The sequence below is a fragment of the Pelophylax lessonae genome (genome assembly GCF_965119305.1).
Source record: "Pelophylax lessonae genome assembly, chromosome: 7".
Lineage (NCBI taxonomy): Eukaryota > Metazoa > Chordata > Amphibia > Anura > Ranidae > Pelophylax > Pelophylax lessonae.
In genome coordinates, this window is record NC_138774.1 from 188,324,728 (window position 1) to 188,340,120 (window position 15,393).

The 15,393-nt window shown below is 47.0% G+C and overlaps 1 protein-coding gene across 1 annotated transcript in view; it reads left to right on the top strand.

The window, feature by feature from the left end:
• GPSM1 (G protein signaling modulator 1) overlaps nucleotides 1-15,393 on the top strand; it is a 683,442-nt gene that overhangs the window by 192,447 nt on the left and 475,602 nt on the right. The window contains exon 8 of the mRNA XM_082264403.1: nucleotides 12,772-12,880. Coding sequence (XP_082120529.1) covers nucleotides 12,772-12,880 — 109 coding nt within the window. The remainder of the gene's footprint in view (nucleotides 1-12,771; nucleotides 12,881-15,393) is intronic.

Sequence of the window (15,393 nt, forward strand, 5' to 3'; positions counted from 1 at the left end):
TGTGGGTAGATTTCTGTCAGAGAGAAAGGAGAGCAGCGCCATCTAAGTGCAATATAAAAGATGCGTTTAATAACAACAGACAAATGCAAACTCACAAGATGGGCATGATAAACCAGCATGTAAAGGGTTCATCCACTCCATTGGGAGGACGAGCAGCGGGGATTCAGGGAACCTTCACTGGTTCTGGCTGTACTGGTGGTTCCCAGCACTTCCAGTGTCCCTCAGAGAAGAGCCGCTAACTTCACTTCCTGGTAGAAGGTGGAGTGGGAGGTGCGCACGTTCGTAGCATGCGTGCTTCTTCCTCAGGCAATGAGTGCGGCCATCAGGGAGGAGATATAAATAAGTCCATGGTAACCAGCTCACAAAAAACAAATACTGCACACCTGCTGATCGGAATGAAGACAGACCTAGCAAGTGCAGGAGTTTAACCCTTCACTAGGCATATATTAGAGCACATTGGATTCTACCTGAATAGTTGCTTGGATGCATGAGTTAATGTATTAATAAAAACATTGGTTATGTCATGGACATGCAGAATGAAAGAATAGCAGAGAGGAAAGCAAAACAATAATGAGAAAAGGATAATAAATGACCAGTGGATAACAGATAATAATTGTGAGAGAATATGATGCCAAAAAATAAATAATGACGGAAAAATAAAAAATATGTGTGTGTGTGTGTGTGTATGTGTGTGCATATATATATATATATATATATACATACATGCATAAAAAAAAAAAGATAATGTATTAATAATAAAAATAATAAGAAATATATAAAGAAATAATAATGCTGAATAAAGACAAAAAATTATGACAGAAAATAATAATTTAATGATGAAGGCCAAAAAAAAAAAAAAAAAAAAGACTTAAATGAACATAAGTGGTAAACAATAATATAGGATAATACTATAGAAATATACATGTAAATGATAAAACAGAGGATACACCTGTCTTATGACAAAATATATGTAGTAAAGGGGCTATAAGGACAAGGATGTCTAGAAGAAGGGGAATAAACATATTTTAAATGGTATATCTGACTGTAAAAATGAACCTAGCAGGTTAAAAGAAAGTGATATGTACTAATGAAAAACATCCAGCATATTTGGGGGAGGTAAATTCGATTTCTGCCAGTTGCAGGCTGTTTTAAACCCCTCCAGCCTGTGTCTTAGAATAACAAGGAGCTGAAGCCTCCAACAATCTACATGTATCCCACCCTCATTCTTTTTAGCTGTTATTGGGCATGGAGGAGAGAGGGAGTGGGCTCATATTTATCACTGGCTATGTGCCCACATGTGTTACTCTATAGTCACATGGTCTGCTCTGATTTGATCGCTGGAAATGCCCTGCAAAATCCCCAACTGCAGTGGGGACATTGACAGAAAGGGTAGATAGAGAACAGCAGGATAAACCATTTTTTTTTGTAGAATACATAAAATGAATCCCATAGTGACTGAGTGAGTATGAACAGCATGTAATACAGCATTTATTATTTGTTTTTAGAATGTGGGTTTAATGACACTTTAATTATCTGCCAGGGCATCAGCTTTCTCCACTCCTTGCCCTGCTGTCATAAGGAGAGGAAATTAGGTGAAATTATCAAGGGCAGTAAAAGCTTAACTCTAAAGCTTTATTGCATAGTTTATTGGTCCTGATAATACAGATGAAAGTGTTCTCCACAAGAGGGAGTTGTATGACTGGACAGAGCACAGTGTTGGATTCCAACACATAATATAATCAGCCATTCTTATGAAAACAGTGCAAATAACAATGAAGATGGGAATTAACAAGGTTGCTTTTAGCTACTTAACTGCTTCCCGTCCGCGCTATAGCCTATATACGGCTGCAGCGCGGACTCGAATTTTCGGGAGGCCGTTTTTAAACGGCCTCCCAGAAGCAGTCTCCCCGCGCGCCCCCGAGAGCGCGCATCGGGGAAATTCTGTGTCGGCCGTGTCCAAGCTCAGATCGTGGTGAATGGCCAATCACAGCGGCCATTCACCACGTGATCGGACCATCCAATGAGAGATGATCTCATATGTAAACATATGAGATCATCTCTCATCGCCGGCTCTCCTTCCTCACACGGAGCCTGCAGTGTGAGGAAGGAGGGGGAGCCTCACAGCGCCGGGGACACAGAAGAAATGTAATCAGGGCACTGATCACCAGTGCCCTGATTACAAGAGGTAAAACACATACACAAATTGCCCACAGTGCCCGCCTACAGTGCCCCCCCCATCAGTGCCCACAATCAGTGCCCATAGTGCTGCCAGTCAGTGCCCATCAGTGCCTGCTCATCTAGGCACTGATGAGCACTGACTGGCAGCACTATGGGCACTGATTGTGGGCACTGATGGTGCTGCCCATCAGTGCTCATCAGTGCCACCCGTCAGTGTCCATCAGTGCCACCCGCCAGTGCCCATCAGTGCCACCCGCCAGTGCCCAGCAGTGCCGCCTCTCAGTGCCCAGCAGTGCCACCTCTCAGTGCCACCTCTCAGTGCCCAGCAGTGCCACCTCTCAGTGCCCAGCAGTGCCACCTCTCAGTGCTCATCAGTGCCGCCTATCAGTGCTCATCAGTGCCGCCTATCAGTGCTGCCTATCAGTGCTCATCAGTGCAGCATATTAGTACCTCCTCATCAGTGCCCATAAGTGCCACCTCATCAGTGCCCATAAGTGCCACCTCATCAGTGCCCATCAGTGCAGCCTATCAGTGCCCATCAGTGCCGCCTCATCAGCACACATCAGTGAAGGAGAAAAATTTATTTATTTTCAAAATTTACTCGCAGAAAATAAGAAAAACTTTTTTTTTGTTTTTCAAAATTTTCTGTCTTTTTTCTTTTTTTTTTTGTAAAAAATAAAAAACCCAGAGATGATTAAATACCACCAAAAGAAAGCTCTATTTGTGTGAAAAAAATGATACAAATTTCATATGGGTAAAGTGTAGCATGACCGCGCAATTGTCAGTCAAAGTGTGAGAGCGCCGAAAGCTAAAAATTGGTCTGGATGGGAAGGGTGTTTAAGTGCACAGAAGGCAAGTGGTTAAAGAAGGAAGTACATGTAGTACTTTGTCCTGTGTTTGTAAGTGCTTTCAAACCCTAGCTATAAGGTCCAACCTGCCTCCCTCCTCACCTGCCATGACTGATCCAACAACAGCTTTGAAGGAGATGAATGATCCATAGCTGCAGCTTGTCTTGTCTGTGAGCATTTTCCTAAGAAAATCAACGGCAAGTAGAATGCAGTGGCTCACATGTCCCCTCTTCATCTGCATTTCTCTTGCCATTGCTTATTATGGGAAAGTGCTCACAGCTGGGACAAGCTGCAGCTTTAAGCTGTCCACTGCCAAATAAGCCCAAATCAGTGGATTTTGCTACATGATGGCTTCACAGATGTCATTAGACCAATCTGCTTTTTTGAAGAAGCACACTTTCCCCATAAGATGCCTAATGGAGTCAGGTAAACAGTTTTTACCTGGCTCCAGCAAAAAAAGAGGATTTAGATTCCTGCTTCCTCCAAAGCTGAACAGAGTGCACATCTGCGTTGCTGAAAATGTATTTCTCTTACGTCCTCCGACAGTCGCCGCCGCCTCTAAGTCATCACTGTTGGGTATTGACTTCCGCTCCTCAGGAGTAGCTAGGCATAAAGACTTAGTCAAAAGAACAAAGGCATTTGCATATACACACCCATGGGGGCTGTCCCATCTGGTCAATACCCCCCCTGCAGTGACCACTCCCAACTCAGTTTCTTTCTGCCTAGCGTCAGGAGTAGTTAGGATTCCCTGTGCTGGGGCTACAGTCTCAACCTAACTAATCTTTTATTTGATTTTCTTTAAAAATGTCAGTTTTTTCTTACTTTACTAGCTGTTCATTTGTCAGCTTTTAGTTTTTAGTCGATTCTTCGGATGAAGATGGATCATGCGGTGCTGGGATTCGGACTGACCGCCCTGGTTCTCCAGGGCAGAGGGTCAGATGGACCCCCAGCCCGCCATCAAGCGTTTAGCCGTGGTTCGTCCTGGCACTATGAACGACCCATCCCTGCTCGCAGCAGGGATGCAGCCGTGAGGTGGCTACCTCACAGGACACACCTGCGATGCTGCAGTGTCATGTCCCTGGCTAACGGCACTCCCTGTCAGATGAGGACAGCGGATTTCCGTTCTGAGAGGCTCCTCACGCCATCTGGTACAGGTAAGTACTTCTGTGTGGGGCCTCTGTCTGGGGTGGCAGTCCTGTGTTGCTGTGTGTCCCCCATGTCTGTGCCTGTGTGACTCCCTGATGCGGTCCCTGCGGGGATCGCTTGTGCATGCGCTGCGGTGCTGTATGTTTTTGGGGGTCCCCTTCCCTGTGTCACTTCGGTGCTTGTTGGGGGTGCAGACTGTGTGTGTGGCGGCCGCAGCGGGGTGAAACCGCGCGGTCAGCTATTTTAGGTATGGGAAGGCATGTTTGGCTTCACTATGGGCAATGCTACATGCTGTTTTGGCGCCATCCGCCGCCATTTTGCGGTGGCAGAACGATCATTCCGACCGCATGTTCGGCGGCCATTTTGCCGGAGCCTTCCATTCAGTCCTATGGGGCAGCCATTTTCCCTGAGTCATGCAGCTTATGGTTCAGCCTACTCTGACAGCACTTCCTTTTCCTTTGAAGCAGGACATCGGTGGTAACACTCTGCGGGGCTCTGCAGATTATCTCTCTCAATTACCTTCTGTATTGTCATTTCTGGCTCAGTTTTTTCTTCTCCTGTTTGGGGGTCTTTGTCACTGTAGCTGTAGCGGTGGGCTGCGCACTCCGCAGCGGTCTTAAAGGGGCAGTACCAAATTTATTGCACTGTTGTTTTTTCATCTTGGGCAATGGATTCTCAGGACAGCAAATTCCCCCCAGCTCTGGTGGGGGACCCCAGTTCTCCTGTGGCCCCTCTGAGACCTGATTTGGCCTCTGTAGTGGCGACCTTGGTGTCCAATATGGAAATGCTGAAGGCTGAACGTGCTGCTAAAAAGAGGCCCAGATTGTCCCTCTCTTCTGATTCAGATGGTGATATGGCTGCTGCAGCGAGCGTGCCCTTTTCAGGGTCTCGCTTATCCTTAGACCCGCTGGGGTCTGAGGGGGAGGCAGAGGTGGAGGGGGTTGATACCTCGTCCCCAGGGTCGCCTGAAGAGCGAGCGACCCCCAGATTGTCCCTCTCTTCTGATTCAGATGGTGATATGGCTGCTGCAGTGAGCGTGCCCTTTTCAGGGTCTCGCTTATACTTAGACCCGCTGGGGTCTGAGGGGGAGGCAGAGGTGGAGGGGGTTGATACCTCGTCCCCAGGGTCGCCTGAAGAGCGAGCGACCATGGATGAATTGATAGTTTCTGTTAAGGAAACACTACATTTGGAGGATGAGCCCAGTCCTCCGGGCATTGTGTCCTCCTTTGGGACACACAGGACCCGCAAGTCGGCGCAGGTTTTTCCCTGCCCTGCTGAGTTTCATTACACTGTTAATGAAATGTGGCGCACTTTAAAACGTCCATTCCTGGTACCTAGTCGGTTCAAGTTGCTTTATCCCTTTGCACCGGCTACGGAATCACGATGGTGTGTGCCTCCACAGGTGGATCACACTGTGGCCGTGTTAAACAAGGCTACCTTGGTTCCTTCTGAGGATACCCCGGTTTTTCGGGATCCCACGGACCGGCGGTTGGAGTCTCTAGCCCGCCATTCCTATACGGTGGCAGGCTCGCTGCTCAGACCCATTTTCACGTCCGTTTTGGTGGCTCAGGCGGTGGCTGATTGGACTAAGGTGCTTAGGAGCAACCTCGTGTCTGATGCTGTTCGGCCTGCCCGGCTGGATATGGTGGATCAAATCCACCAAGGAATCATGTATCTGTGTGATGCGGCCTTAAATGAGACCCCTTTAGTGGCACGATTCTCTAGTGTCTCGGTACTTAACCGGCGACTGATATGGCTGAAGAGCTGGTCGGCTGACCAGTCCTCGCGGAAAACAGTTGCTGATTTTCCCTATGCTGGTTCTCGCCTTTTTGGCGAGGCGTTGGATACCCTGGTGAAAGGCGTCACAGGGGGCAAGAGCACTTTGCTGCCCCAGAACCCGAAGAACAAGTCCTTTCGTGGCAATCGGGGTTCTGCGTCTAGATCCACTCAGGGGTCCTTTCGTGTCTTTCGGAACCAATCCAAGGGCAAGGCCCAGGGCAGCCAGAAGAAGCCCTGGGCGGGCAAGCAGAAGTCAGGCAATGCCGGCTCGGCGGGTCAGTCCGCCTCTGTCTGAAGGGGCGTCCTCACCCATTTCGGGGGTGGGGGGATGTTTGCGCGGTTTCCTCCAACCTTGGCTGCTCCGGATTTCGGACAGGTGGGTTCAGGAAATCATTCGATCGGGGTACAAGATCGAATTCCTTTGCCGGCCGGCGGACAGATTCTTTCCCTCAAATCTTCATTTGCCTCCTGGGCGTCTGCAGGACCTACACCAAGCGGTGCAGGACCTTCTTGCTCAGGGGGTGATTGTCCCGGTGCCTCATCGGGACAGGTTTCAGGGATTTTATTCCAATCTGTTCACTGTGCCCAGGAAGGAGGGCAAAGTACGTCCTATTCTGGACCTAAAAGCGCTGAACCGCTTTGTGCGCGTTCGCAAGTTCCGTATGGAGTCTCTCCGCTCGGTGGTGGCCTCCCTGAGTCCAGGGGAATTCCTGGCCTCGATAGATCTAAAAGACGCGTACCTGCACGTCCCCATTTTCGAGGGTCATCAGCGGGACCTTCGGTTTGCTGTCGCAGAGGACCACTATCAGTTTGTGGCGTTACCTTTCGGTCTCGCTTCGGCTCCAAGGGTCTTTACCAAAGTGCTGGCGCCGGTTCTGGGCCTGTTTAGGGCACAAGGCATTGCGGTCTTGGGGTATCTGGACGATCTCCTTCTGAGATTGAGTGTCAGTCAGGACCTAGTGCGCGATCTGTCCACCACGGTGCAGACGCTACAGGAGTTCGGATGGACCATCAACGTTCAGAAATCGACGTTGTCTCCATCGGTTCGTCTTCCCTATCAGGGAATGATTCTGGACTCTGCTCAGGCAAAGGTGTTCTTGCCAGAGGACAAGCTCCAGACCTTGCAGGACGAGATCAGGTCCCTCAGGGAAAATCCGTCCTCGTCACTCAGGACCTGTATGCGGGGCCTGGGGTTGATGGTTTCGGCCTTCGAGGCGATACCCTTTGCTCAGTTTCACACGCGGGCTCTCCAGGCGGAGATCCTGGCCAGGTGGGACAGACTGCCTCAGTCCCTGGATTTGGTTGTCTCATTGAGTCATCAGACCAGATTGGCTCTTCTGTGGTGGCTCCAGTCCCCGACGGTGTCGGCAGGCAATTCCTTCCGTCCGTTGTTGTGGACGGTGATTACCATGGATGCCAGCCTGTCGGGCTGGGGTGGAGTCCTGGGCAACCTGTCTGCCCAGGGCACTTGGTCGGAGGAGGAGTCCTCACTCCCGATAAATGTGCTGGAATTGCGAGCGATAAAACTCTGTCTCTTCCAGTGGTCGGACCGACTTCAGGGCCGTCCTGTTCGGGTACAGACGGACAATGCTACCGCGGTGGCTTACATCAACCACCAAGGGGGCACCAGGAGGGCCCGGGAGGTGACCGACATTCTGTCTTGGGCCGGGACTCATGTCCCGGCGATTTCGGCAGTTCACATTCCGGGTGTGGAGAACTGGCAGGCCGACTATCTGACCTGCCAGACCCTGGACCAGGGGGAATGGTCCCTGCACCTGGAGGTCTTCCAAATGCTGTGTGCGAAGTGGGGATCCCCGGACGGGGATCTGTTCGCATCTCGGTTTAAACCAAAAGGTGGAAAGGTTCGTGGCAAGAACGCGCGATCCTCTGGCGGACGCCTCGGATGCGTTGGTGGCCCCTTGGCATCAGTATCGTCTGATGTATGCCTTTCCTCCGATTCAGTTGCTATCCAGGTTCCTCCGCAGGTTAGCCTCGGATCCGCACCTGGTGATTCTGGTGGCGCCGGACTGGCCACGCCGGTCCTGGTACGCCGACATTGTTCACCTGGCAGTGGCGCCTCCGTGGCGGCTGCCAATGCGGGAAGATCCCCTGTCTCAGGGTCCGATCTTCCATCCTGCTTTACAGTCGCTGGCTTTAACGGCCTGGCTGTTTAGACCAAGGTCCTGAGGGACAGTGATCTCTCCCCTGAGGTCATCCCTACCCTTGTCAAGGCTAGGAAGACCTCCTCTGGTAAAATCTATTACCGTACCTGGAAGGCCTATTTCGCCTGGTGTGAGTCCAGGGGGTTCTCCCCTCGCTCGTACTCGGTGTCGAGAGTGTTGGCCTTCCTCCAATCTGGGGTGGACCAGCGCCTGGCGCTGGCCACAATAAAAGGCCAGGTGTCCGCACTGGCTATTCTTTTCCAACGCCCTGTGGCGACTTATTCCCTGGTTCGCACCTTCATTCAAGGTGTGCGACATTTGGCTCCTCCCAGGAAGGAGCCCTTACCTCCATGGGACTTGAACTTGGTTCTCTCCGTGTTACAGCGTGCTCCCTTTGAAAACATACGGGAGATATCGTTACCTCTGCTGTCTAAGAAGGTTGCCTTTTTGGTGGCGGTCACTTCGGCTCGCAAGGTATCGGAGCTGGCGGCGTTGTCTTGCCGTTCTCCGTACTTGGTGATTCACAAGGATAAGGTGGTTTTGCGTCCGCATCCCTCCCTCCTTCCTAAGGTGATCTCTGAGTTCCACATTAATGAGGACATTGTCCTGCCTTCGCTTTGTACGAAGCCTAAGCATCCTAAGGAGGTTGCTCTGCATTCTTTGGATGTGGTCAGGGCGATCAGGGTTTACCTGTCGTCTACGGAATCCTTTCGGAAGACGGATCCCCTTTTTTGTCCTTCCTGAGGGACCTCGGAAGGGCATGGCTGCGTCTGCAGCGACTATTGCCAAATGGATCAGGCAGACCATTGAACAGGCTTATGCTTTGAAGGAACGGGTTCCATTCTTCCCTATTAAGGTGCACTCTACCAGATCTGTGAGTGCGTCCTGGGCCTATTGGCATCGGGCCTCATGGCCCAGGTGTGCAAGGCTGCGACTTGGTCGTCGGTGCACACTTTTTCCAAATTCTACAAAGTAGATGTTCTGGCGTCAGCTGATGCCTCCTTTGGCCGCAAGGTTCTCAGTGCGGCAGTGCCGTGAAGGACCCTTGTTTTTTTATGGGTCCCTGGCTGTTGGTGTTTGCTTTCCTGGGCTGTTGCTCCTGTTGAGCATTGTTTTCTGTTGCCCAGCAGGTTCTCTTACTGTGCATGTAAGGTTCCTTTCTCTGATGTGGGTACTGCGTTGCATTTTCTACGGTTGCGTCTCCCACCCCTCATGTCTATACTGCTTTGGGACATCCCAACAGTGATGACTTAGATGCGGCGGCGACTGTCGGAGGACGTAAGAGAAAATGACATTTTTGTAAAATCTTACCTGTAGAATTCCTTTCTCTGAGTCCTCCGACAGTCGCCGCCCCCGCCCCTCTTTTGGGGTTGTGTTCTTATTACCTACTGCTATGCTACCAAACTGAGTTGGGAGTGGTCACTGCAGGGGGGTATTGACCAGATGGGACAGCCCCCATGGGTGTGTATATGCAAATGCCTTTGTTCTTTTGACTAAGTCTTTATGCCTATCTACTCCTGCGGAGCGGAAAACAATACCCAACAGTGATGACTTAGACGCGGAGGCGACTGTCGGAGGACTCAGAGAAAGGAATTTTACAGGTAAGATTTTACAAAAATTCCGTTTTTTACAGAGCAGCAAGGGGTATACGGTTTTAGGAATGCAAAAAATAAATGCTATTCCATTAGCAGCTGCCTTGTTTTTTAAGAATGAATCTGTTATATGCAAGAAAAAAAAAAATAAAAAAATCATATAAAGCTGTGAGATAATACTGATATTTTAAAGCATCCTAATGCTGTAATCAAAAAAGTCAGAATGCAAACGTATCTCAGAAAAAAATCAAAATTCTGAGATACAGTAATATGAAAGAGCTGTGAGATTAGTCAGGATTCTGGAATAATACCTTTTATGAAGAGCTTTACATATGTGCCCAGGCCAGCAACTAACTCCCTGTAGATCCGAAATACCTGCTTAATTCTTCAGCATTAAGGGACAACTAGTGCCAGATGTACAGGTGTACAGTTACTTTTCTTTGTGCTCTGAGACATTCCACTGTATTTCTGATTCATTGTATCCAATCACTGAAAAATCCCTAATTTATAATTCCGTGGTTTAATATTCGTATAAATTGTTATGCTCCAGGATTCCTTTTTACAGGTGAAAAAAAACAGGATTCTGACTATGACTGAAGTGTATCTAGGACTAAACCCAATTCATATTCATATATATATATATATATATATATATATATATATATATATATACTTTTAGATATATTTTATATATACTTTTAGATATATTAAACTTCAGAGGAACATTTACCTCCCTTCATGACCAGGCCATTTTTTGTGATACAGCACTTTAACTGTTACTTTAACTGATAATTGCGCGGTCATGTGACACAAATAAAATTTTTGTCCTTTTTTTTCCCCCCCACAAATAGAGCATTCTTTTGGTGGCATTTAATCACCTCTTTAATTTTTGCACTGTAAACAAAAAACGACCAACCATTTTGGAAAAAAAAATATATATATATTTTTTACTTTGTGCCTTAAAACATATCCAATAAAAATTTGGTAAAAAATCAAATTTATTCATGAATTTAGGCCAATATGTATTCTGCTACATATTTTGGTAAAAAAAAACAATCGCATAAGCTTCTGTTGATTGGTTTGTGCAAAACTTATAGCGTCTACAAACTACGTGATATATTTATGAAATTGTTAATCATTTTTTTACTATTGATGGTGGTGATCAGCGACTTATAGCAGGACTGCGTTATTGCTGCGGATAAATGGGGCACTAACTGACACTTTTGATACTTTTTTGGGAACCCATGACACTAATACAGTAATCAGTGTTAAAAATATACACTGTCACTGTTCTAATGACACTGGGTGGGAAATGGTTCACATCAGGGGCGATCAAAGGGTTAACTGTGTACCTAGCTAGTATTTTACTGTAGTGTGGAAGGTGCTTTTACTAGTGGAAGGCATGGATCTGTGTCCCTGCTTTGCAGAGACACAGGGTTCATGCCTTCTGTATTGACAGAATGGCAATCTGCCTTGTTTACATAGGCAGACTCCCGTTCTGCCTGTGTATCGAACAATCATCAGGTGCTGGCGGACATCGAGTTCATGGGACCCACTTTTAGGCTCCTGCTGTGAAAAATTACAGCCTAAGCGAGCTGGCGCGCACTTGCGACCAATACCTGGAAATGCTGGATCATGCATATATATGTGATCCTGCATAGTACGGCCACTCTGTAGCAGTAAGACTGCTATAGGGCTGTCAGCAGCTGGTTAGCCTGTTGCCATCCACGCCATAGCCGAATGATAGCTACAGCGCAGGCTTCTTTTGCCGGAAGGGCGTCTATTGATGTCCTGCCGTGATTGCGCATCCCTCGTGCCTCTGCAGTGCACTCTGTAATCACTGAATCCGAAGGACTCTGCTGATCACAGATCAGGGTAAAGAGCCAATCACAGCGGCCCTTTACCAGGTCATTAGCTGTATCCAATGACAGCTGATCACTGATGTCAACACAAGCTGGCAATCAAGCTTTGGATACAGTGTTGCATGACTGCGCAATTGTCATTCAAAGTGTGACCGCACTGAAAATTGGCCTGGGCAGGAAAAAGGTAAAAGTGCCCAGTAGACAACTGGTTAAAAAGGGTGTAGAGGATTATATTGCTGTCTATGTCCCACATTGTCACCAGGACAGAAAAGGATGAGAAATCCAACATTTTACAGTTGTCAGAAATCTCCCTAATGGGACAGTCTAACCAATATCTGCTCTAAAATTTAAAAAAAAAACCTACAATTAAAAAAATGAATTCTCATAGAGTCCCTTTATCACCTAGGATGCAGACCCACTGGACAGTGTAAGCCAAGTAACTTCTCCATAGAATGAAGCCTAGCTGATCTATAATTTCCTTGCTGCAAACAAAAGAGAGGGTTAAAATTGTTATCACACCTTGTCTACTTGTTTAGTTCTGTGTAGTAGTTTGTAGTTTTTTTTACGCTGAACAATGACAATACTACACATCAGACTGATAATGTATATGGGTAGTTTTATAATAAGCTTATATCTTTAGTTTAACATTGGACTTTTTTTATTAAGTTGTGATGACTTAGAAGATGTCCAGCAGAAGCACCCACATTTCTCTTGTTTCCTACACACACTGCAATGGTGACAGTACAATAGAAGGTTATACAAGTCAAAGCTGCTAGGGCTCATCTCTAAACACTGAACAGAAAGGGCTCTTGGCTTTGCCTCTAAGGAGTGCCAAACATAAGAGATAACTGTACATGCGGCAATGTGTCCCCAATGTCACAGCAATGTCTGACCTTCCCGCAGTACTGCAAGCTATGCCATCACTACCAATTCTGCGATTTAGACATAAATATGTGTTATGTCGTGGTATCAGCATAGATCTATGAAATGTCTGCTAGCACAAAAAATATCAGAGGACTGAAAATGGTATACAGATGTGATTAAATGTAAAAAGATTTCTAATATCAAAAAAGTACTAACAACTGTGCAGATAACGAGATAAGTCTGTGAATGTCTGTTTAGGTACTGCATTAAAACTATATGGTTCTCTAACATGCAGGAAAAACATGCTGGCTATGGCTACCCTCTCCTCTTTTGTTTGTAGGGTTGGTGAAGGACGGGCATCGTGGAGTCTAGGAAATGCCTACGTGGCATTGAGTAACCATGAAGAGGCCCTGCGATATGCTAGAAAACACATGGAAATTTCTTGTGAGGTGAGAGGAGAAAAGGGGGGTCCAGAACTTGGCACATTCACTATAATGCTTAACCATACTTGTTAAAACCTGAATAAACTATCCTATTTATATCTACTAACAACTATGTAATGTGCAGTCCTACCTAATTACATATACATTGAGTAAATTGTTTTTACGTAGGCCCTAACAATAACAGTACATAGTTTGTAAAATCAAAAGGAGATTGTACAAAGATTATATGATCATATTGTAATGTGTCAGCTGTAGGAAGCCAGAACAATCACACTCTGTCACTTGGAAGTCCCAGACCAGAGACACACTGACAGTGGTTCCAAAACAATGACCCACTGACACTTTAGGGGCCCAAAGTAACTACACCCTGACACTTGAGAACACTGACACCCTGACAATTGGAGGGTCCCAGAACAATTCATCACTGCCACTTGGGGGTCTAAGAACAAGGACACACTGATAAGTACTAATACACAACACTAGCTTAGGTTCAAATTGGAACACTCTTAATTTTAAACTCACACAGAATATATATCCTGTTAGAGCTTGATCACATTATACTAGACAATTGGCACATCTAAGGAACAGAAAACATAAACATACACAGCATGCTAATTAAGCAAGCCTTGATTAGTCAGGGGGTGCCCAGATAATCTGGCAACAAGCCCACAACCCTGGATAAGTACATCACACATTATCATAAGAATATAGACATAAACATCCCACAATGGTTCGATAACGAGGTAAATAAGATACAAGACTAATCCCATCATGTAGGAACCTTCAAGAGGAATAGCCAACAGACAGAAAGAATGGGTGATTCAGTTAACTCAATTAACAGTGGGAATTCACACCTAGGAGGCACACAATGGGCAAAAGACACATAACACATAAAACAGGTTATAGCAGGAGACCCCAGCATCAGTTTGTTTTGAACTGATTATATTAACATCTGAGTCTCACGTTCTAAAGCAGTCATTGCTGGTTTGTGCGCAGAGGCCCCAAATCTGTATCCGGGTCCTTGGTTCTCAGAGCCTGTGTATTTCAGGGAGACATGGGCCTGAATCCAATCAAGACCCCCCCCCCCCCCCAAGGGTCCCCCAGGCACACACCTGTCAAAATGAGAGCCCCCACAAAAGCCAGAGCCTATAGTTAGTAGGCAAGAGGCTACCATGCAGGCATCTCCAAAAGCCCCTGTCTTGGTTGGGTCTGTCATACACCTATCAGCCATAATTTTAAGATCACTGACAAGAAAAGGGAATAAAATTGATTATCTTGGTACAGTGGCATCTGATAATTGGTGGGATATATTAGGCAGCAAGTAAGCATGTTGTCCATTAAGTTAAAGTGTTGAAAGCATAAAAAATAGGCATCACAGTTTGTTGCATGTGAGGCTACATAGCTGCAGCCAAAAGCTCCTATAATGGGCACGTGAGCATCGAAACTGTACCACGAAGCAGTAGAAGGAGCTGGCCTGGTCTGATGAATTACAATTTCTTTTACATCATGTGGATAGTCGGATGCACGTGTGTGTCACTTACCTGGGGAAGAGATGGCACCAGTATGCAGTATGGCCTGCGGAAGCAGTGTGATTTTTTTGGGCAATGTTCGGCTGGGAAACCATTCATGTGAATGTTACTTGACACTTACCACCTACCTAAACATGGTTACTAACTAAGTACACCTGTTCATGCAAATGGTATTTGCTGATGACAGTGGCCTCTTTCAACATGATGTCGCTCCCTGCTACACTGCAAAATTGGTCAAGGATGGTTTGAAGATTTAGCCTCCAAATTCTCTAGATCTCAATCCATCAAGCTTCTGTAAGATGTGCTAGAAAAACAGTCCAATCCATGGAGGCCCCACCTCACAACTTACAGGACTTAAAGGAGTTGTAAAGTCTCAAGGTTTTTCACCTTAATGCATTCTATGCATTAAGGTGAAAAACCACCTTGGTTACAGCTGTCCCCCAGACCCCCATTATTCTTACCTGAACCCAAACATTCCAGCGACAAGTACGAGCCCAGCGGCTCCAGCTGCTGTCTCGGGTCCTCATTGGATAGATTGATAGCAGCGGCTCACGCTGCTGTCAATCAAATCCAGTGACACAGGAGTTTGGGGGCAGGGCCAAGTCCTGCTGTCTTTGTCAATGGACGCAGCAGCAGGGCTCGTGAGCGCACCCGCATGGGGTCCCAAACCATGGAAAACTGCTGTCCGTGGGGGCACTCAATGAAGTGGAGGAGCCATGAGCGCCGCAGGGGCACCCCAGAAAAGGAGGTTTTGGGCTGCTCTGTGCAAAACCCTTGCACAGAGCAGGTAAGTATAACATGTTTGTTATTTAAAAAAAAATGAACCTTTACAATCCCTTTAAGGGATCTACTACTGACAACTTAGTACCGGATAACACAGCATAGCTTCAGAGTTGCAGTGGCGTCCATGCCATGATGGGTCAGGGTTGTTTTGGCGGAAAAAGGGGTTGTTTTGGCAGCAAAAGTGAAACCTACTCAATCTTAGGTGTG